This window comes from Macaca fascicularis, chromosome 19 (assembly GCF_037993035.2).
Source record: "Macaca fascicularis isolate 582-1 chromosome 19, T2T-MFA8v1.1".
Taxonomy (NCBI): domain Eukaryota; kingdom Metazoa; phylum Chordata; class Mammalia; order Primates; family Cercopithecidae; genus Macaca; species Macaca fascicularis.
The window spans coordinates 63,389,329-63,410,930 of record NC_088393.1 but is presented as its reverse complement, the minus strand read 5'-3'; the positions used below and the strand labels follow the sequence as shown (position 1 = coordinate 63,410,930).

At 57.5% G+C, this 21,602-nt stretch overlaps 2 protein-coding genes across 8 annotated transcripts in view; both read left to right on the top strand.

The window, feature by feature from the left end:
- Nucleotides 1-478: 478 nt before the first annotated feature.
- Nucleotides 479-10,014, top strand: ISOC2 (isochorismatase domain containing 2). 5 transcript variants are annotated; one of them, XM_045380650.3, is made up of 6 exons: nucleotides 479-725; nucleotides 6,227-6,367; nucleotides 7,139-7,348; nucleotides 7,654-7,724; nucleotides 7,883-8,000; nucleotides 9,608-10,014. In XM_045380650.3, exons 2-6 carry the CDS (start codon nucleotides 6,230-6,232, stop codon nucleotides 9,686-9,688), a joined length of 618 nt encoding a protein of 205 aa, XP_045236585.1. In that variant the 5' UTR covers nucleotides 479-725; nucleotides 6,227-6,229; the 3' UTR covers nucleotides 9,689-10,014. The 5 variants fall into 5 exon arrangements, with proteins under 5 accessions (XP_045236585.1, XP_065391017.1, XP_045236584.1 ...); XM_065534945.2 differs by having other exon boundaries at nucleotides 6,071-6,367; XM_045380649.3 differs by lacking the exon at nucleotides 479-725 and adding an exon at nucleotides 1,205-1,315.
- The window catches only part of SHISA7 (shisa family member 7), a 26,834-nt gene continuing 15,198 nt past the window's right edge, over nucleotides 9,967-21,602 (top strand). For 2 of the 3 annotated variants that reach the window (XM_045380648.3, XM_045380647.3), the window contains exon 1: nucleotides 9,967-10,336. Coding sequence is in view for 1 of the 3 variants with exons in the window: in XM_065534941.2 (XP_065391013.1) it covers nucleotides 11,002-11,047 (46 nt within the window). In the remaining 2 variants the exon portion in view is untranslated. Of the gene's footprint in view, nucleotides 10,337-10,921; nucleotides 11,048-21,602 lie in introns of those variants that run through there. The other variant, XM_065534941.2, reaches the window with a different exon arrangement.

Genomic DNA, 21,602 nt, shown 5'->3' with positions numbered 1-21,602 from the left:
TCTTTACAACAAAATAAAAAAATTAGTCAAGTGTGGTGGCGCATACCAGTGGTCCCAGCTACTCGGGAGGCTGAGGTGGGAGGATTGCTTGAGCCCTGGAGGTTGAGGCTGCAGTGAGCTGTGATCTTACCACGGTACTCCAGCCTGGTTGATAGAGCAATTTTTTCTTTTTTTTTTTTTAATGTTTCAAAACAATTAAAAACAGCGACCTGATGGAGGGGCTATCTGACACCACGTGGTCAGGAAAGGCTTTGAAAGCCTGGAAGGCTGGGCCATGGGAAGTCCTAGGATTCCAGGCTGAGAGAGCACACGTGCAAAGGCCCTGCAGTGGGACATTGAGGGAACAGCAAGGGGAGACCCGTGTGGCTGGAGCGGAGTGAGCAGGGGGAGTGGTGAGAGGCGAGATCTGCGGGAACCAGGAAGGCCAACCACGAATTGGGAGGAGTTTGGACTTATTCCAAGTCAGTTAGGAAATTCCCTCTTTCTCTCAACCACCATTTCCAAGCACAGAGTCTAAATTATTCTAAACCCCACTCGAGGAGGCAGGTGCTGTACAGATGGGGAAACTGAGGCAGCGCATAGCACAAAGGACAGGGGGGCGTCAAACTCCTCACTTGATCACGCCCTCAGCCAGCCCCTTCCTAGAAAGTGCTTGGGTATCTTTGTAAGCCTCCGTTTCTTGACAGAGGGCCAGGATTCGAACCGCAGACATGCCTCTACTCTAGGTAAGACCCCTCTCTCTCTCTCCCCCGGCCTCGGCGACCTGTTCTGTGCAACGGGGCCGGCCGAGACGCCCTCTCTCCAGCCAGGATCTGAGCCTTCGGAGACCACTGCGCGACTCTGCCCCGTCGGCCGCCACTCACGCCCTCTACGGCTCTCCATTGGGCGGACGCGCTGCTGCCCCGCCCCCACCGCGACTTTGCGAGCTAGTCATTTTCTCCAGACTGACAGCCTTGCCGGCGCCCCTCCCCTGGGGCGGGAGCAAAGCAGCAGCATATGCGGATTGGTTGAGAAGCAGGGGGCGGGGAGAGTTGGTGAGCGCTGATTGCGGGCAGACGCAGTGGCACATGCGGATTGGCCGGAGGGAGGGGGCGAGGCAGCGCATGATGAGTGTCGATTGGACGGCTCGACCCAAGTGGGCGGAACGCGGACGGTGCAGGGGGTGGGCCACGTGTCCAGCCCCAACGAAACGGTAACCCGCCCCGAGAAGCCCGCAAGAGGCCTCAGCGGCGGCCGTCCGAGCGCCGAGAGGTGAGGGTGCCCCCGGCCTCACCTGCGGAGGGGCCGTTCCGGGCTCGAACCCGGCACCTTCCGGGTAAGTCCTCTCTCACTGCTGGCGCTATTTGGAGATCGACCTTCCCGCCTAACAGATGGGGAAACTGAGGCTCTGCCTGGTCGTCCCGGGCCAAGGTCACAGAACCAGAAGGAGGACGCCACGTGGCCCCGCCAGAATTGGCTGGCCAGAGACCCGAAGCGTCCTCGGGTCGCGCCTGCCGCCTCTGTAACAGCGCTGCAGGGTGGGCAGGTTTCATCCCCATTTCTCTGACGAGAAAACTGAGGCTAAGACAAAGAGAAACTTGCCCTGGGTCGCACAACCAGGAAGTCCAGGCTCCAAGGCCAGGTTTCCGAGACCGCGTCGGGAAATCCACAGCCCTACCCCGCCCCCGTTGCCGCCCACCTCCAGCCACGCCCCCTTTGGCCTTGGATACCCTCCGCTCAGGCTGAACCTCTCCTCGTTCCCCGGGACACGCCCAGCCCTCTCCAGCCCAGACCTCCCCTCCACATGTCTCTCGCTCACACACACATCCACTCTCACCCCAGTTTTTCATCTCCCAAAAACCAGTTCCCCTCCCCGGGATCTCCTATGAGTCTTCAGGTCATGCCCCTCGCTCGACCAGAAACGGGGGGCCTTTCTCACCGACTTTCCCCACCGTCCCAGCTGTCCCTTCCTGTCTCTCCCCTGTCCCACTGGGCCCCAGCCCCGACCTCCTCCTCCCTGGCCTTTGCCTCCAGTTCAACCGCACAGCGGGGCCATGAAGCCATCTTTGTATTTTGCATTTTGAACACTTTTCCTGGAATAATACCACATACGCAGAAAATCATACAGTTTGCACATACACAGCTCAAATAAATATTTATAAAGGGAGCACCCTGGTGTAAACAAGTACCCAAAGAAAAAAGTCAAACATGCGCCACATCCCAGGATCTCCTGCCGTCGTCGTTTCCATCACAGTGGTCCAAGGGCAATCACTGTCCTGGCTTCTGACATCATAGATCATTTTTGCTGGGTTTTGGCTTCACTTAAACCCTTTATTGTGTATAGTATTGACTAGACAACCTGTTGCACATTGTCCAGAATTCAGAAGAAACAGAATAGGACCTAGTGAAAAGGCTCCTACACACTTCCCCAGTGCCTGGTTCACCCGTCTGAGTCTCCCGTTTCTTGCTCGTTTGCCAGAGATAGCAGATATAGATATATGCAACACAGACACACTTTCTCTCCCTTTTTTCTTTGGCACAAAAAGGAGCATTCCACACACACTGTTCTGCTTCTTTTTCACTTCTCTCAAACATGTTTTCGTATTGTTACTTAAAGAGCTTCCTCGTAATTTTTTCTGGCTGCGAGGAATAACAGAGTATAGTTACGGCCTAACCATACTGGTTATTACATAACCAGTATACCCTAATTGTGGACATTGATACTTCTGCTCCTTTGCTCTGGGGAAGAGTCCTGTAATGAATAACCCTGTGTCATGTCACATGAATGTCTGTAGGATAAATGCTTAGGAGCAGCTTTTGAGGTCAGAGGGTTTGTGTATCCATCATTTTGAGAAGTACAGCTGCTCAGTTGTCCCTAGGAGTTGTTACAACCCACACTCCTGTCAGGCCAGAGGGGAGTTCTTGGGTGCTACAGATCCCTGTCCTAGGCTTTTGGACATGCTGGCCCCCAGATGTGCCCCTCCATGGCTCCCGACTGCCCTCCGCAGAGAGACTCCAGGGCCCTTGTGACCCACCTGTCAGCTCTCCAGCTCCTGGTTCCCTCAGAATCATCCCTTGGGGCCTGAGTGTCCCAGGTCCTGCCTCCTGCTCAGGGGAGGAAGGGTTAGCATGTGAGTGGGTGTGAGGGGGTCACTCCAGGGGGAGGAAACCGCAAGGGCTGTTTGAGAGGAAGGAGTGGCTGGGCTGAGGCGGGAGGGTCTTCAGAGCAGTGCCGGGGCAGGGAAAGGGGCGTCTGCGTCTTAGTCCTGAGGACAGAGAGAATCCACGGGGGTCAGGGGACAGTTTGAGACAGGGGAGTAATAGTCAGCTTTGTGTTTTCGGAAAAGATCGTTTTTCTGTCTTCACTTCCTCTGGGAGAACACTGCAGCCCCTGCCAAGCTAGATCTGGCTCCCTCCAAATCCCAGCACTTATCACTGTTGTAATTATGGGATTAATTCACTGGTTTTGTTTCAGAGGGAGTTTCCATTCAATTTTATTTAATGAGATAAAATTTGCACAACATAAAATTCACTATTTTAACCATTTATTCGTTTTTAAACTTGAGATATGATGCACATAGAAAACATTTGCTATGGTGGATGGATTTTGTTCAAAGAATAATCGGCCAGGCGTGGTGGCTCACGCTTGTAATCCCAGCACTTTGGGAGGCCGAGCCAGGTGGATCACGAGGTCAGGAGTTCAAGACCAGCCTGGCCAAGGTGGTGAAACCCCATCTCTAGTAAAAATACAAAAATTAGCCAGGCATGGTGGCACAAGCCTGTAATCCCAGCTACTCGGGAGGCTGAGGCAGGAGAATCCTTGAACCCGGGAGGCAGAGGTTGCAGTGAGCCGAGATCGTGCCACAGCACTCCAGCCTGGGTGACAGAGCAAGACTCCATCTCAAAAAAAAAAAAAAAAAAAAAGAAGAAAAAGAAAATAGCAGCTTCTCATTGAGTGCCCTGCCTCCCTCAGCTTCCCAGAATACCTTCTGTCTTGCTTCCAGTGAGCCTCCAGGGTCTCCCATTTCCCTGGTGAGTTAATGAATAAATGAGTTCAGTACAAACAAATTGTACACACAGACGGGGAGAGAGCTGCAGACAAAGCGCAGCCCAAACCCTCAGTTGTGCAGCAAACTCGGGGACCCAAAAACACTAGCCTCCCGGGGACACAGGCCAAGACATGCTGAGACAGGGCCCCTGTGGTGTAGATGCTCTGACAGTGTAGATGCTCTGACCGAGTGGAAGTCAGATGTGCCCTGCATGGCTGCAGGACCTAGGACAGGTGAACGGGCCCTCTGGGTCGAGGTTTCCTCCCCTGCAAAATAATCGCTGGCCAGGTGGCTTCACTAGCCTGTCCTTTTTTTCTTTTTCTTTTTCTTTTTTTATTGTGGTAAAATGCACTTAACATAAAACTTACCCTTTCAGCCATTTGAAAATGCACAGTGGAGCGGCATTCATAGAGTCATGCTGTTGTGCCGCCGTCACCACCAAGCCCCAGAGCATTTTCAGTATCCCAAACAGACCCCTACACCCCTCAGCGGTCACCCTGAATTCCTCGCGGCCACAGCCCCTGGCAGCCACCCATCTGCTTTTTTTTTTTTTTTTTTTTTTTTTTGAGATGGAGTTTTGCTCTTATTGCCCAGGCTGGACTGGCAGTGGCGCCATCTCTGCTCACCGCAACCTCCACCTCCCGGGTTCAAGCAATTCTCCTGTCTCAGCCTCCTGAGTAGCTGGGACAACAGGTGTGCACCACCACGCCTGGCTGATTTTTTTTGTGTTTTTAGTAGATATGGGGTTTCACTATATTGGCCAGGCTGGTCTCAAACCCCTGACCGCAGATGATCCGCCCGCCTCAGCCTCCCAAAGTCCTGGGATTATAGGTGTGCGCCACCGAGCCCAGTCTCCTTTTTTTTTTTGAGACAGAGTCTCGCTCAGTCGCCCAGGCTGGAGTGCAGTGGTATAATCTCTGCTCACTGCAACCTCCGCCTCCTGGGTTTCAAGCGATTCTTCTGCCCCAGCCTCCCAAGTAGCTGGGTTACAGGCGCCCACCACTGCCTGGCTAATTTTTGTATTTTTAGTAGAGATGGGGTTTCACCATGTTAGCCAGGCTGGTCTCAAACTCCTGACCTCAGGTGATCCGCCCGCCTCGGCCTCCCAAAGTGGTGGGATTGCAGGCGTGAGCCGCTGTGCTCGGCCCCATCTGCTTTCTGTCTGCGGATTTGCCTGTTCTGGGCATTTCAGGTAAACAGGATCTCACACTCCATGGCTTTTGTGTTGAGGTCTGTCCATGCTATGGCTTGTTCAGGGGCCCCTTCCTTCCTATGGCTGAAGAATATGGCCTCAGTTTCCTCTCGGAGCAAGGTGAGGATCAGGTGGGCCATTCAGGAGGCCTTGGGGAGTGGGCTGCCCCAACATAGGATGCCCAGCAGAGCCTCCATTTTGGGGCTGATGGTAACTGGGGCGGATGGTAACTGGGGCGGATGGTAACTGGGATCTGATAGCAACCAGGGCTGATGGTGACCGGGGCTGATGGTAACCTGGGCGGATGGTAACCGGGGCTGATGGTAACCAGGGCTGATGGTAACTGGGGCGGATGGTGACTGGGGCAGATGGTAACCGGGGCTAATGGTAACCAGGGCTGATGGTAACCCAGATCTATTGGTAACTGGGATCTGATAGTAACCAGGGCTGATGGTAACCGGGGCTGATGGTGACTGGGGCAGATGGTAACCGGGGCTAATGGTAACCAGGGCTGATGGTAACCCGGATCTGTTTGTAACCGGGATCTGATAGTAACCAGGGCTGATGGTACTGGGGCTGATGGTAACTGGGATCTGATAGTAACCGGGGCGGGTGGTAACCAGGGCAGATGATAACCAGGGTGGATGGTGACTGGGGCGGATGGTAACCAGGGCGAATGGTAACCGGGATCATGAAGCACTCCTTGATGTTATACATAGTCCTCAGCAAGGAGAACACGGGGGCCGGGAGGGAGACACCTGGAGCCACCTGTGGACGTGGCCCAGAAGGCTTCCCAAGGAAGTCACCTCCCTGCCGAATAGGACAGAAATAAGAAAGAAGCCCGTTCCAGGCTCAGGGAACAGCAGACGCAGAGACCTGGAGGTGGGAAGAAGGTTGGCAAGGTGCCCCGGGCCCTGCAAGGCTCTGTGTGCAAGGACCTGGACGCCAGCTGGAGACACTGAGAGGAGTCCTCGGGCCTGACCCAGCGCCCCTCTGCCACCCCCAGAAAATGGCGGCTGCCAGGCCCATCCTGGGCCGAGTCCTTCCAGGATCCTCTATCCTGTTCCTATGTGACATGCAGGAGAAGTTCCGCCACAACATCGCCTACTTCCCACAGATCGTCTCAGTGGCAGCCCGCATGCTCAGGGTATGACCTCAGCCCTCCACCCTCAGACCCAGGATCCAGGCTCAGCCCCCTACCCTCAGACCCAGGATCCAGGCTCAGCCTCCCACCCTCAGACTCAGGATCCAGGCTCAGCCCCCCACCCTCAGACCCAGGATCCAGGCTCAGCCCCCCACCCTCAGACCCAAGATCCAGGCTCAGCCCCCCACCCTCAGACCCAGGATCCAGGCTCAGCCCCCCACCCTCAGACCCAGGATCCAGGCTCAGCCCTCCACCCTCAGACCCAGGATCCAGGCTCAGCCCTCCACCCTCAGACCCAGGATCCAGGTTCAGCCCTCCACCCTCAGACCCAGGAGTCCAGGCCCAACTCTTCCTCCTTCAGACCCAGGAGTTCAGGCCCAACTCTTCCTCCCTCAGATGCAGGATCCAGGCTCAGACCTCCACCCTCAGACCCAGGATCCAGGCTCAGCCCTCCACCCTCAGACCCAGGAGTCCAGGCCCAACTCTTCCTCCTTCAGACGCAGGAGTCCAGGCCCACTTCCTCTTCCCTCAGACCCAGGAGTCCAGGCATAACCCCTCTTCCCTCAGACCCAGGAGTCCAGGCCCAGCTCCTCCTCCCTCAGACCCAGGAGTCCAGGCATAGCCCTTCCTCCCTCAGACCCAGGAGTCCAGGCCCAGCTCCTCCTCCCTCAGACCCAGGAGTCCAGGCATAGCCCTTCCTCCCTCAGACCCAGGAGTCCAGGCCCAGCTCCTCTTCCCTCAGACCCTGACCTTTCTTCCCCATCACTGGCACAGGTGGCCCGGCTGCTGGAGGTGCCAGTCTTGCTGACAGAACAGTACCCACAAGGCCTGGGCCCCACGGTGCCTGAGCTGGGGGCTGAGGGCCTTCAGCCGCTGACCAAGACCTGCTTCAGCATGGTGCCCGCCCTGCAGCAGGAGCTGGACAGCCGGCCCCAGCTGCGTTCTGTGCTGCTCTGTGGCATTGAGGCACAGGCCTGCATCTTGGTGAGATGCTGACTGACCCCAGGGGTCCCTCATTCTCACCTGGGACCCCCATCCTAAATAGAACCTCCTTCCCTGACTGGAAACCTCCACTTCCCTGTCGGACCCCCATCCTGACCTGGGCCCTCTCTTCTCACATACGGGCCCCATCCTATCTTGGATCCCCTTCTGACCTGGGGGCCCCCTGCTCTGATCCAAGCTTCCCTCCTCCCCATTCTGGGCCCCTAATTCTGACTCATCATCCCCAGTTCCTTACCCAGGACCCCTGTTCTTATCCGGGATTGGCCCTGACCTCTCTCTACCCACAGAACACAACCCTGGACCTTCTGGACCGGGGGCTGCAGGTCCACGTGGTGGTGGACGCCTGCTCCTCACGCAGGTGAGAGCGCCCTCCCTGGGTGGGTGCACTTGGGGGCCATGAGGGGTTCCCAGGAAGGGCCACAGGCGGCATTCCCATTCCCACCAGAGTGCCAGCGTGTCTGGGTGTCTAGGCCGTGGCATTCACACCAACCTTCCCTCCCTCCCTCCTATTCACAGCCAGGTGGACCGGCTGGTGGCGCTGGCCCGCATGAGACAGAGTGGTGCCTTCCTCTCCACCAGCGAAGGGCTCATTCTGCAGCTGGTGGGTGATGCCGCCCACCCGCAGTTCAAGGAGGTAATGCCCTCGCGGCCACCCCCACCTCCCCTGCATCTGACAAAGGTCTTGTCTTTGGGTTCTGGGAATACATCCCGTCACCAGCAGGCTGCCGCCTCCAGGGGGAGCCAGGTTCTTGGAGGGGAGGCTGCTGGTCACTGTCACCGCCATAAATCCATGAAAGGAGCCCGCAGATGGACCACAAGGACCACAGAGAGCGATGAAATGGGGGAGGCGATCCAGAGGGTCAGGGCACAGAGGAGGGGGTTTGTATTGGAGGGTCTGGGGGGCGTCCTGGAGCAGGTGACTTTAGAATGAACTGAAGGAGGAAAGGACCAGGCAGACACTGGGCAAGAACAGGTCAGCAGAGACCCTGTAGATAGAAGCCCCTTGACCTGTCCACACCCATCCCCAACTCTCCATCTCCTCCGCCTCTGCCCCTTCCAGCCCGGGTGCCCCTCCTCCAGTTTCTCAGACTCCACACCCACCCCCAGAGTGGCCACCCTGCTACCAGGGTCAGCCAGGTACTGGGCCCCCCTGCTTCAAGCCCTTGGCCCTCAGGATGCTGGAGAGGCCCCAGACCTTGACATTCCCAGGCCCTCCCAGGTCTGCTCCTTGCCTTCCTTCTAGTTCAGCTCTGTGAGACATTCACTGAGCACCTACTCCATGCCAGCCAGTGTGGTGAGCCCTGGAGTCTGCATCAATCCATGTTCAATCACACGTCGTGACCCCCAGCTGGGGCGGGAGTTGCAGAGGGATGAGTGAGAGTGGCGGGGGTGGCCCCGAATTCTGACCTGCAGGGGAAGGGAGCATCAGGCACTCAGTGTTCCCAGGGGAGGGGACTGAGCTTTCTTTGTCCAAAGAGCTGTAGCAGGCCGCGGTGAGCACTGGGCAGGAGGAGCCGGCACCCTGTCTTCACACAGGAGCCAGAGCCCAAAGGTTTGGGATTTCAGCCATGGGCAGCCATCAGGGTTTGGTGCAGGGGAGCTGCCCATATCAGATTGGCAGTTTACAAAGTTCTTTCTGGCACTGTGTGACCAATGGGTTAGGGAGTGTGGCATAGAGGGGAGGAGGGAGACCTGTCAGTAAGGAGGTTAATTTGGGCACCCAGCCAAGCAGTGATGAGGCAGTGGGGATGCAGGCTTTTTTTTTTTTTCCTTTATTATTATTATTTTTATTTTCTGGAGATAAACTTGCTGGGACTTGCTGATGGATGAAATGCGGTTGGTTGCTCATGTCTATCTAAGAGGCAGTTGGATAGATGAGTCTGGAGTTCAGGGGCAAAGTCCAGGCTGGATTTGGGAGTTGAGGGCCCAGAAGAGGGATGGGAGAGATGAGGTTACTTAAGAAGAGGAAGGTGTAGATAAGAAGCCCTGGCACAGAGCTGTCCACCCTTAGTGGTCCAAGCCAGCAAAGCAGACCAAGATGGTGGGCGCTTAGGAGCTCAACCAGTCATGTGTAATGAAAGGGAGGCCCCAGAAAAAGTCTTGAGAAGAGGGAGTGTTGTCTTGGGCAGCTGCTGGCCGTAAGATCTCAGAGATGAAGACGGAGAGGTGTCCCTCAGATTTGTCATCCATGGAGATCAGGACCCTAGACTCTTCCTGTCCCATCTCCCTCTGCCCCTACAGATCCAGAAGCTCATCAAGGAGCCCGCCCCAGACAGCGGACTGCTGGGCCTCTTCCAAGGTCAGAACCCCCTGCTGCACTGAACTCCAACCCTGCCTTGAGCGAAGACCACCTTCCTGTCGCCCGGACCTCAGTGGAAGCGCGTTCCCCCCATCCCTGGATCCCAAGAGTGGTGCGATCCACCAGGAGTGCCGCCCCCTTGGGGGGGGAGGTAGGGTGCTGCCCTTCCATTGGACAGCTGCTCCCGGAAATGCAAATAAGACTCCTGAAAGCTGGGTGGGAATTGGCTGAGCCGAGGTGGAGGCGGGGCTCGGCCCCGGGCCACTTCACGGGGCGGGAAGGGGAGGGGAAGAAGAGTCTCAAACTGTGGGACACGGACTCGCAGAATAAACATACATGTGGCTGTGGACCAAACCATTCTTGGGTTGGGGGGGATCCCGGGGGCGACTGGGGGCTGCATGAGGGAGAAAGCGGGGTCCCCAGCAGGTGGGGAGGGGGAGGTGCCTCTTCTCGGCTCAAAGCCGGCGCGAGGCAAAGGCGAGGGCTGGCGGCTGACACATCTGCACGGACGCGGCGCATCTGCCGGGAGGAGAACTGCGGCCGGGGTCGCCCCCAGCCGGCGCGCGCACGCCCAGCCCAGCTGCCGGCAGACACGCGCTCCGCCGCTGCCTCCGGCCGCCCCCCACGCCGCCGCCCCCGGCTCCCCAAGGGTCCCGCATCCGGAAAGCGAGGTGAGCGAGACCGCACCCCGGTGCGGGGGGGAAACTGAGGCACGGGGACCTGGAGACGGGGAGGAAGGAAGAGACATCCATGTGGATGGGTGGATGGATGGACGGACGGAAGGAAGGGCTGAAAGCTTCAGCCTTGTAGTCCCGGCTCCCCCAGACGCAGGAGTTCCGGGACCCACATGGGGGCTCCCAGAATTCTGCAGATTTGGGAGTTGGAACTCTGCAGACCCCCAGGGAGAGCTCCCCCGTTCCAGATTTGCAGCCCTTGCCTCTTCCCCAACCTTAGGGACCTGAGAGGCCACCCCTGAGTCCTCAGGGACACCGGCGTCAGAGCTGTCAGCCAGCCCGCCCCGCGTTAGGCAATCCGAGCCCCCACCGCCGACCCTGGGAGCCCAGACCCCTCCCAGAAGGTCCGGTCCCCCGGCGCCCAGCGTCGGAGCGCCCAGCACCCCTCTCCCCAGGGATCTAGGAGGAGCCCCTGGGACCGGGCGGCGGCGCCCCCCGCCCCCGCCTTCCGGATCCAGGTGTCCCCCCTCCTCACCCCCCGAGCCCGAAGCCTCGCGTCTCGGAGGCCCCGCGCGCGTCGCCATGGCAACGAGAGTCTATTTTGCGCTGGGAACACACAGCTCCCGCCGCAGCGCCCCCCCACCCCACCAACCCGGGCCTGAATGGGAGTGGGGGACCCGGGAGGGGGCTCGGGGGTCCGGGTCGCGGGTGAGTGGAGGCACAGACACTCGGACAGAGATCCGACGACAGCAAACCTGGGACAGGGACAGAGACAGAGACGTGGAGCCAGGGAGGAGAGACGAGCGGAATGTGGAGACAGAGGGGAGACGGAGATCGGGCGGGGGAAGGAGGGAAATGGAGGCGCGCAGGGAACTGAGGCTAGGAGCTGGGGAGAGCCCGGGACAGAGGCGCCGGGACGGAGAGAGACGCCGAGATGCGCGGAGACCCGCAGCGAGAGACGAGGGCTGAGACCCCCCTAGAGACAGAGACGCGCGGGGGAGGCGGGGGTCCGCGCGGAGGCGTGGACGGGGCGCCCTGGGACGCGGAGATGCAGAGACCCAGAGACAGGCACGCAGACCCGGCGGCGCAGGGATCTGGGCGGGGGCGCAGGCACCGGCCGCCGCCTGGGCTGCGGGTCGGGGGAGGGTCCTCTTCCTTAGCTTGGTCCCTGCCTTCCCCGCGGCCAGCGAGGCACGGCGCCCCCGCGCAGCCCCCCCAGGGTCTCCCCGCCCCGCCGCCCCCGGCGCCCGGAACTGGGGTCCCCGCGCCCTCCAGCAGGAGCCCGCCCCTACTCTCTGGGCTTTCCCCACCCGCCCGGGCCCGCCTCCTCTTGAACGCACATCTCTACCCCAAACCCACCTGTCAGCCCCACAGGAGCCCCACCGTTCGCACTCGGACCCCACGCCCGCCTGGCCCAGCCCCGGCCTCTCTCTCCACACCCACTGAGCCCCTCAGCCCCCCACCCACCCCCTGCGGACCTCACTCCAGCCCAGCTCCCGAGACCCCAGAGGAGCCGACTCTCGGGCGTCTGTCCCCTCTGTAGGTCATGTCGTCCTCTCTCTGGCGCTCTCATCTCAGGGTCAATGACCCCCACTTCTCTAGGACTCTGCATCCCCTCTGAGCATTTGTCTCCCGCCCCCCGTCCGTCTCTTTTGCCTCTTTCTGGGTCCCTGTCCCCTCTCTCTCTGGGTCTCTGTCCCCTCTCTGGGTCCCTGTCCCCTCTCTCTCTGGGTCTCTGTCCCCTCTCTGGGTCTCTGTCCCCCTCTCTCTCTGAGTCTCTGTCCCCTCCCTCTGGGTCTCTGTCCCCTCTCTGGGTCTCTGTCCCCTCTCTCTCTGGGTCTCTGTCCCCTCTCTCTCTCTCTGGGTCTCTGTCCCCTCTCTGGGTCCCTGTCCCCTCTCTCTCTGGGTCTCTGTTCCCTCTCTGGGTCTCTGTCCCTCTCTCTCTCTGGGTCTCTGTCCCCCTCTCTCTCTGGGTCTCTGTCCCCTCTCTGGGTCTCTGTCCCTCTCTCTCTCTGGGTCTCTGTCCCCTCTCTGGGTCTCTGTCCCCTCTCTCTCTGGGTCTCTGTCCCCCTGTCTCTGGGTCTCTGTCCCCTCTCTCTCTGGGTCTCTGTCCCCTCTCTCTGGGTCTCTGTCCCCCTCTCTCTCTGGGTCTCTGTCCCCCCCCTCTCTCTCTGGGTCTCTGTCCCCCTGTCTCTGGGTCTCTGTCCCCTCTCTCTCTGGGTCTCTGTCCCCTCTCTCTGGGTCTCTGTCCCCTCTCTCTCTGGGTCTCTGTCCCCCTGTCTCTGGGTCTCTGTCCCCCTCTCTCTCTGGGTCTCTGTCCCCTCTCTCTCTCTGGGTCTCTGTCCCCCTCTCTCTCTGTGTCTCTGTCCCCCTGTCTCTCTGTGTCTCTGTCCCCCTGTCTCTCTGTGTCTCTGTCCCCTTGTCTCTGGGTTTCCGTCCCCCTGTCTCTCTAGTTTCTGTCCCTCTGTCTCTCTGGGTCTCTGTCCCCTCTCTGGGTCTCTGTCCCCCTCTCTCTCTGGGTCTCTGTCCCCTCTCTCTCTGGGTCTCTGTCCCCCTCTCTCTCTGGGTCTCTGTCCCCTCTCTGGGTCTCTGTCCCCCTCTCTCTCTGGGTCTCTGTCCCCCTCTCTCTCTGGGTCTCTGTCCCCTCTCTCTCTGGGTCTCTGTCCCCCTCTCTCTCTGTGTCTCTGTCCCCTCCCTCTGGGTCTCTGTCCCCCTCTCTCTCTGGGTCTCTGTCCCCTCTCTCTCTGTGTCTCTGTCCCCTCCCTCTGGGTCTCTGTCCCCTCTCTCTCTGGGTCTCTGTCCCCCTCTCTCTCTGGGTCTCTGTCCCCCTCTCTCTCTGGGTCTCTGTCCCCCTCTCTCTCTGGGTCTCTGTCCCCCTCTCTCTCTGGGTCTCTGTCCCCTCTCTCTCTGGGTCTCTGTCCCCTCTCTCTCTGGGTCTCTGTCCCCCTCTCTCTCTGTGTCTCTGTCCCCTCCCTCTGGGTCTCTGTCCCCTCTCTCTCTGGGTCTCTGTCCCCTCTCTCTCTGTGTCTCTGTCCCCTCTCTCTCTGGGTCTCTGTCCCTCTCTCTCTCTGGGTCTCTGTCCCTCTCTCTCTCTGGGTCTCTGTCCTCTCTCTCTCTGGGTCTCTGTCCCCCTGTCTCTGGGTCTCTGTCCCCCCTCCTCTCTCTGGGTCTCTGTCCCTCTCTCTCTGGGTCTCTGTCCCCTCTCTCTCTGGGTCTCTGTCCCCTCTCTGGGTCTCTGTCCCCTCTCTCTCTGGGTCTCTGTCCCTCTCTCTCTGGGTCTCTGTCCCCTCTCTGGGTCTCTGTCCCTCTCTCTCTGAGTCTCTGTCCCCTCTCTCTCTGGGTCTCTGTCCCTCTCTCTCTGGGTCTCTGTCCCCTCTCTGGGTCTCTGTCCCCTCTCTCTCTGAGTCTCTGTCCCCTCTCTCTCTGGGTCTCTGTCCCTCTCTCTCTGGGTCTCTGTCCCCTCTCTGGGTCTCTGTCCCTCTCTCTCTGGGTCTCTGTCCCCTCTCTGGGTCTCTGTCCCTCTCTCTCTCTGGGTCTCTGTCCCCTCTCTGGGTCTCTGTCCCTCTCTCTCTCTGGGTCTCTGTCCCCTCTCTCTCTGTGTCTCTGTCCCCTCCCTCTGGGTCTCTGTCCCCTCTCTCTCTGTGTCTCTGTCCCCTCCCTCTGGGTCTCTGTCCCCCTCTCTCTCTGGGTCTCTGTCCCCTCTCTCTCTGGGTCTCTGTCCCCCTCTCTCTCTGGGTCTCTGTCCCCCTCTCTCTCTGGGTCTCTGTCCCCCCTCCTCTCTCTGGGTCTCTGTCCCCCTCTCTCTCTGGGTCTCTGTCCCCCTGTCTCTCTGTGTCTCTGTCCCCCTGTCTCTCTGTGTCTCTGTCCCCTTGTCTCTGGGTTTCCGTCCCCCTGTCTCTCTAGTTTCTGTCCCTCTGTCTCTCTGGGTCTCTGTCCCCCCTCCTCTCTCTGGGTCTCTGTCCCCTCTCTCTCTGGGTCTCTGTCCCCTCTCTGGGTCTCTGTCCCCCCTCCTCTCTCTGGGTCTCTGTCCCCCTGTCTCTGGGTCTCTGTCCCCCCTCCTCTCTCTGGGTCTCTGTCCCCTCTCTGGGTCTCTGTCCCCTCTCTCTCTGGGTCTCTGTCCCCTCCCTCTGGGTCTCTGTCCCCTTCTCTCTCTGGGTCTCTGTCCCTCTCTCTCTCTGGGTCTCTGTCCCCTCTCTCTCTGGGTCTCTGTCCCCTCTCTCTCTGGGTCTCTGTCCCCTCTCTCTCTGGGTCTCTGTCCCCTCTCTCTCTGGGTCTCTGTCCCCTCTCTCTCTGGGTCTGTGTCCCCCTCTCTCTCTGGGTCTCTGTCCCCCTCTCTCTCTGGGTCTCTGTCCCCCTCTCTCTCTGGGTCTCTGTCCCCTCTCTCTCTGGGTCTGTGTCCCCCTCTCTCTCTGGGTCTCTGTCCCTCTCTCTCTCTGGGTCTCTGTCCCCTCTCTCTCTCTGGGTCTCTGTCCCTCTCTCTCTCTGGGTCTCTGTCCCCTCTCTCTCTGGGTCTCTGTCCCCTCTCTCTCTGGGTCTCTGTCCCCTCTCTCTCTGGGTCTGTGTCCCCCTCTCTCTCTGGGTCTCTGTCCCCTCTCTCTCTGGGTCTCTGTCCCCTCTCTCTCTGGGTCTCTGTCCCCTCTCTCTCTGGGTCTGTGTCCCCCTCTCTCTCTGGGTCTCTGTCCCTCTCTCTCTCTGGGTCTCTGTCCCCTCTCTCTCTGGGTCTCTGTCCCCCTCTCTCTGTGGGTCTCTGTCCCCCTCTCTCTCTGGGTCTCTGTCCCCCCTTCTCTCTCAAACACACACAATCTGCCCTGCCTCTGGCTCTCTGTCCCCTCTCCCGGGACCTCTGTTTCCCCTTTAGTGTCTCTGTCCCTTTCTCCGAGCTTCTGGACGCCCTGGCCCCCAGCCCCCAGGCAAGAGGGTTGGGAGGGGACGCAGCAGGTGGAGCGTGCAGCACAGAGCTGAGCAGGGGGCTGGTGGGGGTGGGGGAGGAGCTCCCAGAAGCCCAGGGACCCTGCCCCAGGCTGGCTCTCTGACCTGTGTCCCCACATCTGTGTCTGTCAGGTCCTGAGCTGGGGTGCAGGGGGGCATGGAAGGTGCAGACGTGAAGCCTGGGGTCCCGGGCCCCTTCCCCCTCAGCTGTGGAGGAGGAGAGCGCCACTGTGTGCGTGAGAGCCGCGGTGGGGGCGGGTGTGGGGCGGAGGTGTCACATGGCTCCTTCCAGACTCTCCATTGCTGGTGAGGGTGTGTTTGCACACGTGTGTGCACCCCTGAGGTTGCGTGGCTGTGAGCTGTGATGTGTGTGGTCGTGGACCCACGTGGAGCCAGGTGGGGCAGGTCCCTGGCCCTGTCCCAGAGCTGTAAGTGGTCCGTCCCAGTGTGGAGGGGTCGAAATGTGCAGAAGCCCATGTGTGTGTTGTGTGTCCACGTGGGGAGGTGTGTATGTGTGTGTGCTGGGAGGAGGCCACGGCTGTGCCACCAGGTCCTTTCGCGTTGTATCTGGGACTGTCTGGGCGCCCTGTGTCAGCGTGCGCGGCAGTGTGTCTCCGCACAGCTTGGTGTGAGGTCGGGGAAGAATTCATCCCGTGTCTGGATAGGGCCGCTGTGTCTGCAGGCTCACGTCCTCTCTCCACCTGCCTATAGGTGCTGCCCGGACCAGGAGGGGTAGAGAAGTTGTGTGTGGTGTGTGTGTGTGATGTGTGGTTTGCGTGTGGTGTGTGTACGGTGTGTGTGTGGTGTCTGTGTGGTGTGTGGTGTGTGTGTGTGGTGTGTGTGTGGTATATGGTGTTTGTGTGTGGTGTGTGTGGTGTGCGTGTGGTGTGTGGTGTGTGGTGTGTGTGGTGTATGTGTGTGGTGTGTGTGTGTGATGTGTGTGTGTGATGTGTGGTTTGTGTGTGGTGTGTGTACGGTGTGCATGTGGTGTGTGGTTTGTGCAGTGTGTATGATGTGTGGAGTGTATGGTGTGTGGAGTGTGTGGTGTGTGTGTATGTGTGGTCTGTGTGGTGTGTGTGGTGTGGTGTGTGGTGTGTGTGTGGTATGTGTGGTATGTGTAGTATGTGTAGTGTGTGGTGTGTGTGTGGTATGTGTAGTATGTGTAGTGTGTGGTGTGTGTGTGGTATGTGTGGTGTGTGTGGTATGTGTGGTGTGTGGTGTGTGCAGTGTGTGCAGTGTCTGGGGTGTGTGTGTGGTGTGTGAGTGTGGTATGTGTGGTGTGTGGTGTGTGCAGTATGTGTGGGGTATGTGGTGTGTGTGGTGTGTGGTGTGTACAGTGTGTGGTGTGTGTGGTGTGTGGTTTATGGGGTGTGTGGGGGGTATGTACGTCTATGGTGTGTGTGTGATGTGTGTGTTGTGTGGTGCGTGTGTGTTGCGTGTGGTGTATGTGTGTGGTGTGTGGTGTGTATGGTGTATGTGTGTGGTGTGTGTGGTGTATGTGTGTGGTGTGTGGTGTGTGTGGTGTATGTGTGTGGTGTGTGTGTGGTGTGTGTGGTGTATGTGTGTGGTGTGTGTGTGGTGTGTGGTGTGTGGGAGGTGTGTGCGTCTATGGTGTGTGTTGTGTTGTGTGTGTGTGTGTGGTGCCTGTGTGGCATATGTGTGTGCTGTGTGGTGTCTGTGTTGTGTGTGTTTTGTGTGTGTGTGTGTGGTGTGTGTGTGCTGTGTGTGTGTATATGTCGTGTGTGTGTGGTGTGTATGTGTGTGGTGTGTGTGTGGTGTGTGTGTGTATATGTCGTGTGTGTGTGGTGTATGTGTGTATATGTCGTGTGTGTGTGGTGTGTGTGTATGTGGTGTGTGTGTGTGTGGTGTGTGTGTATGTGGTGTGTGTGTGTGTGTGGTGTGGTGTGTGTGGTGTGTGTGGTGTGTGTGTGTGGTGTGTGTGTATATGTGGTCTGTGTGGTGTGTGTGTGGTGTGTGTGGTGTGTGTGGTGTGTGTGTGTGGTGTGTGTGTGTATATGTCGTGTGTGTGTGGGGTGTGTGTGTGTGTGGTGTGTGTGTGGTGTGTGTGTGTATATGTCGTGTGTGTGGTGTGTGTGTGTGGTGTGTGTGTGGTGTGTGTGGTGTGTGTGTGGTGTGTGTGGTGTGTGTGTGTGGTGTGTGTGTGGTGTGTGTGTGTGGTGTGTGTGTGTGGTGTGTGTGTGGTGTGTGTGTGTATATGTCGTGTGTGTGTGGTGTGTGTGTATATGTGGTCTGTGTGGTGTGTGTGGAGTGTGGTGTGTATGGCGTGTGTGTATGTGTGGTCTGTGTGTGGTGTGTCTGCATGTATCACTGAGTTTGAGGGGAGGTGTGCCACTGCTCCTGATCTCCCTCCCTGTTCCCCTGCTGGAGTTGTCAGTGGCCTGGAGCTGTGTCTCTCTGGGTGTGTGCATCACGTGCATGCAGTTGGAGGAGCCAGTGGGATCCTCCAACTTCCAGAGGGAGAAATAGTGTCCACGGAGCCCAGCGGAGGCTTGGCACAGAATGGGGAGTGAACAGAACTGCCAGCCCATACAGCAGCCTCTGTGCAGATGAGACAAAGGCACTCCCCACCTTGCCTAATCAGCTCTCCCAGGTCTATGGTTTGGCAGGCAGATGGCACCCTCGTGTGAGTTTGAAAGGGGCACTCCTTACCCCAAATGGATGCAGCCCCACTAGCACACGCCCTGGGGAGGAGAGCCCAGCAGGATTTCAGCCTCTCAGCCAGACCCCTTTGTGCAGTACACGACCTGCCCAACCCTACATGGCAGCCCTCAATGAATGAAGGAATCCACAATGCTGCATGCATGTGCCACTTCCGGAAGGGATGTGTCTCTGTGTGGGGGACAAAGGCATCCATGCTGTACAGGTCACAGTGCTCAGAGACCTGAGTTCAAAGCCCAGCCCCACTCTTTGGGCACCTTAGGGCTCAGGCAAACGATGGGACCTCTTGGAACCTCAGAGTCCTCATCTGAAATGAGTGTGTCAATACACATATATGTGGCCCGCAGAGATGACAGCTAGGAAAGTTGCAAAGCCAGTGAGGAAATGGGAGCATGTCTGGGGCTGCTGTTGCTACTAGGACAGGGAGACTGGCTGAAATGGCATGCCAGGGACACCCTGAAGGAAGGGAGAAAGGAGGCAGGTCAGACCAGGATCTGGTCTTCCCAGAGGAAGGAAACAGCAGGTGCACAGGCAGGAAGGTGGAGTGTCCTGAGCATGAACTTGGAAGGTATGAAGGGAAAAGAAAAGGATGAGAAGAGGAGCTCCTGGCAGAGTTGGGGTTTTATTCCAGGTGTGACGACAGGGAACCAGAGTGTGGACAGGGGAGTGGTTGATGCCATTTGAACTGTTTCCTTTTCTTTTTTTTTTTTTTTTTTTTTGAAATGGAGTCTCACTTCATCACCCAGGCTGGAGTGCAGTGGTGCGATCTCAGCTCACTGCAACCTCAGCCTCCCGAGTTCAAGCAATTCTCCTGCCTCAGCTTCCCGAGTAGCTGGAATTACAGGCGCCAGGCTCATTTTTGTATTTTTAGTAGTGACAGGGTTTCACCATGTTTGCCGGGCTGGTCTTGAACTCCTGACCTCGAGTGATCCGCCTGTCTTGGTCTCCCAAAGTACTGGGATTACAGGCGTGAGCCACCATGCCAGTCCCTATTACCTTTTTAATTGTGGGAAATACACCATCTAACCATTCTCCAAGTGTCTGATTCGGTGGCATTAGCATATCTGTGAGGGTGTGCAGCCATGGCCATTATCTAGTTTCAGGGCGTTTTCCTCACCACACGAGGAAGACTGGCACCCATGAGTGGTCACTCCCATCCCCCTGTCCCCAGCTCCGGGCAATTATTAATCAGCTTTCTGTCTCTGTGGATTTGACTATTGTGACATTTCATATTAGTGAAATCATACACTAAGTGAGCTTTATGGCTGGACTTTTCCACTGAACGTCATGTCTTCAAGGTTCGTGCATGCTGTGGTTTGTATCTCAGCTTTTGGTACCTGTCATGGTTTGTTGGGCGCTTGCATTGTTTCCAGTGTTTGGCTGTTGTGCAAGGTGCTGTCATGAACATTCAAGGATAAGTTTTTGTGTGGACACATGTTTTGAATTCTTTGGGGTAGACACGGCAGAGTGGAAGTGCATGGTAATTCTAGATAACTTTGTTTTATTGTTTGTTTGTTTGTTTGTTTGTTTGTTTTTGAGACGGAGTCTCACTCTGTTGCCCAGGCTGGAGTGCAATGGCATAATCTCAGCTCACTGCAACCTCCACTTCCCGAGTTCAAGAGATTCTCCTGCCTCAGCCTCGTGAGTAGCTGGGACTACAGGTGCACGCCACCATGCCCAGCTAATTTTCTTTTTCTTTTCTTTTTTTTTTTTTTTTTGTATTTTTAGTAGAGACGGGGTTTCATCATATTGGCCAGGCTGGTCTTGAACTCCTGACCTCAAGTGATCCACCCGCCTTGGCCTCCCAAAGTGCTGGGATTACAGGAGTGAGCCACCGCGCCTGGCCCAATTCTAGTTAACTTTTTAAGGAAGCGCCAAACTGTCTCCCACGGTGTGGGTCAAGCCATTTCTAAGACTCCCATTAAACACCCAAGTGGACAGGTCCAGTGGGCAGTGGGGTATTCTAGCACTGAGTCAGGGGAGGGGTCCAAGCTGGAGCTGAAAAGTAAAGCTGAGGCCCCATGCAGGACGCGATGGAGCTCACTGAGGCTCTGGAAGGTTCACCTCCCAACCCTCTGCCCATCCCCACCAGCAGCAATGTTGTCTACAGTGGTGTGGTCCCTAGACACACACGATGGAAAGAGACGTATAATAGAAAATAACACCGAGTGATATGTATTGACTCAATCCCATCCACCCCCTCCATCGCTTTATGCTGCTTTCATTTCTTTACGGCTTCCTTCATCGTTCCTTTATATTTCTTCACAATTGGCGTCAACATGTGTCCCATTCATTTGTGTCCATCTGCTGACTGTCCCCCCTCACTAGCACGTAAACCCCCGTAAAGGCAGGAACCCTGTGGGCTTATTCACTGCTGCATCCTCAGCCCAGGGAGGCTGCTCAGGAGACATTTATTGAATGAAGATGTGCAGAACGAATGCACATCCTGCGCATCATGCCGGCTCCTGGGAAGCTCTATGGCAGCCTCTCGGCAGCTCGCTCAGGGCAGGCGCTGTTCAGATCAGGTTCTCGCAGACAGGAAACGTAAGACTCCGTGAGTAGTCACCCCAGACCCCTAGGTTGTTCCTCCTGCAGGTAGAGCGCAGACGTTTCCTTCTCACCAGGCATCCTTCCCACCCCTATCAACCCTCTAGGTCCACGGGGGTGGGGGGCGTGTCTGGGACTTGGCTGGACTGTTGCCATAGAAACAGCTGGAAGACCTGCCCACCACCAACTCCCACCTCTCTTCTCCATCACCTTTTCTCTTTTGAGACAGGGTCTCACTCTGTCAACCCAGGCTGGAGTGTGGTGGTGCAATCACAGCTCCCTGCAGCCTTGATCTCTGGGGCTCAAGTTATCCTCCCACCTCAGCCTTCTGAGTAGCTGGGACTATAGGTGCGCACCACCACCCGCGGCTCATTTTTTATTTTTTATTATTTTATTTTATTTTTTGTAAAGACAGGGTTTTGCTGTGTTGGCGAGGCTGGCTGGTCTCCTGCTTGAGCGATCTGCCCACCTTGGCCTCCCAAAGTGCTGGGATTTACAGGCGTGAGCCACCGCACCCAGACGACCCTTTCTCAGCCTGTATCTCCCTTCTGAATAGTTAGCAGCAGCAGCAAACACTTTCTTATGTCACCTGCAGTATGCCAGGCACTGTTCTAAGCTCTTTACACATATTTACTCAGTTCATCCTCCTGACCATTCAGAGATAACCATCCTCATCCCCATTTTACAGATGGGGGAACTGGGGCACAGGTAGCTTAGATAAGAACATGTCAGTGTCAGGCAGCCGGCAGGAGGTCCAGCCGGGTGATGAGCCACCCTGCTGTGGTTGTGGTTCAGCTGTGGACAGAGACACTTCAAACCTGACGCCATAAGCATGGTGTGCGTGCGTGTGCGTGTGCCTGTGTGAGAGAGGAACGAGACAGAGAGAGAGCACGCGAGAGAGCACCTGAGATCCGTTGATTACCAGATCTAAATAAAGGAGAGAAATTGGCATTTGGGGGCACTGAGGACAATATGGGTGTAAGTCCGTGGTTCTCCACGGGGGCCTCCTCGAAACAGGTGGACTTTTGGCAATGCCTGGAAGCATCTTACATTGTCACAACTCGGGGGGATGCGGTGCTCCCGGCATCGAGAGGGCGCTGCTAAACAT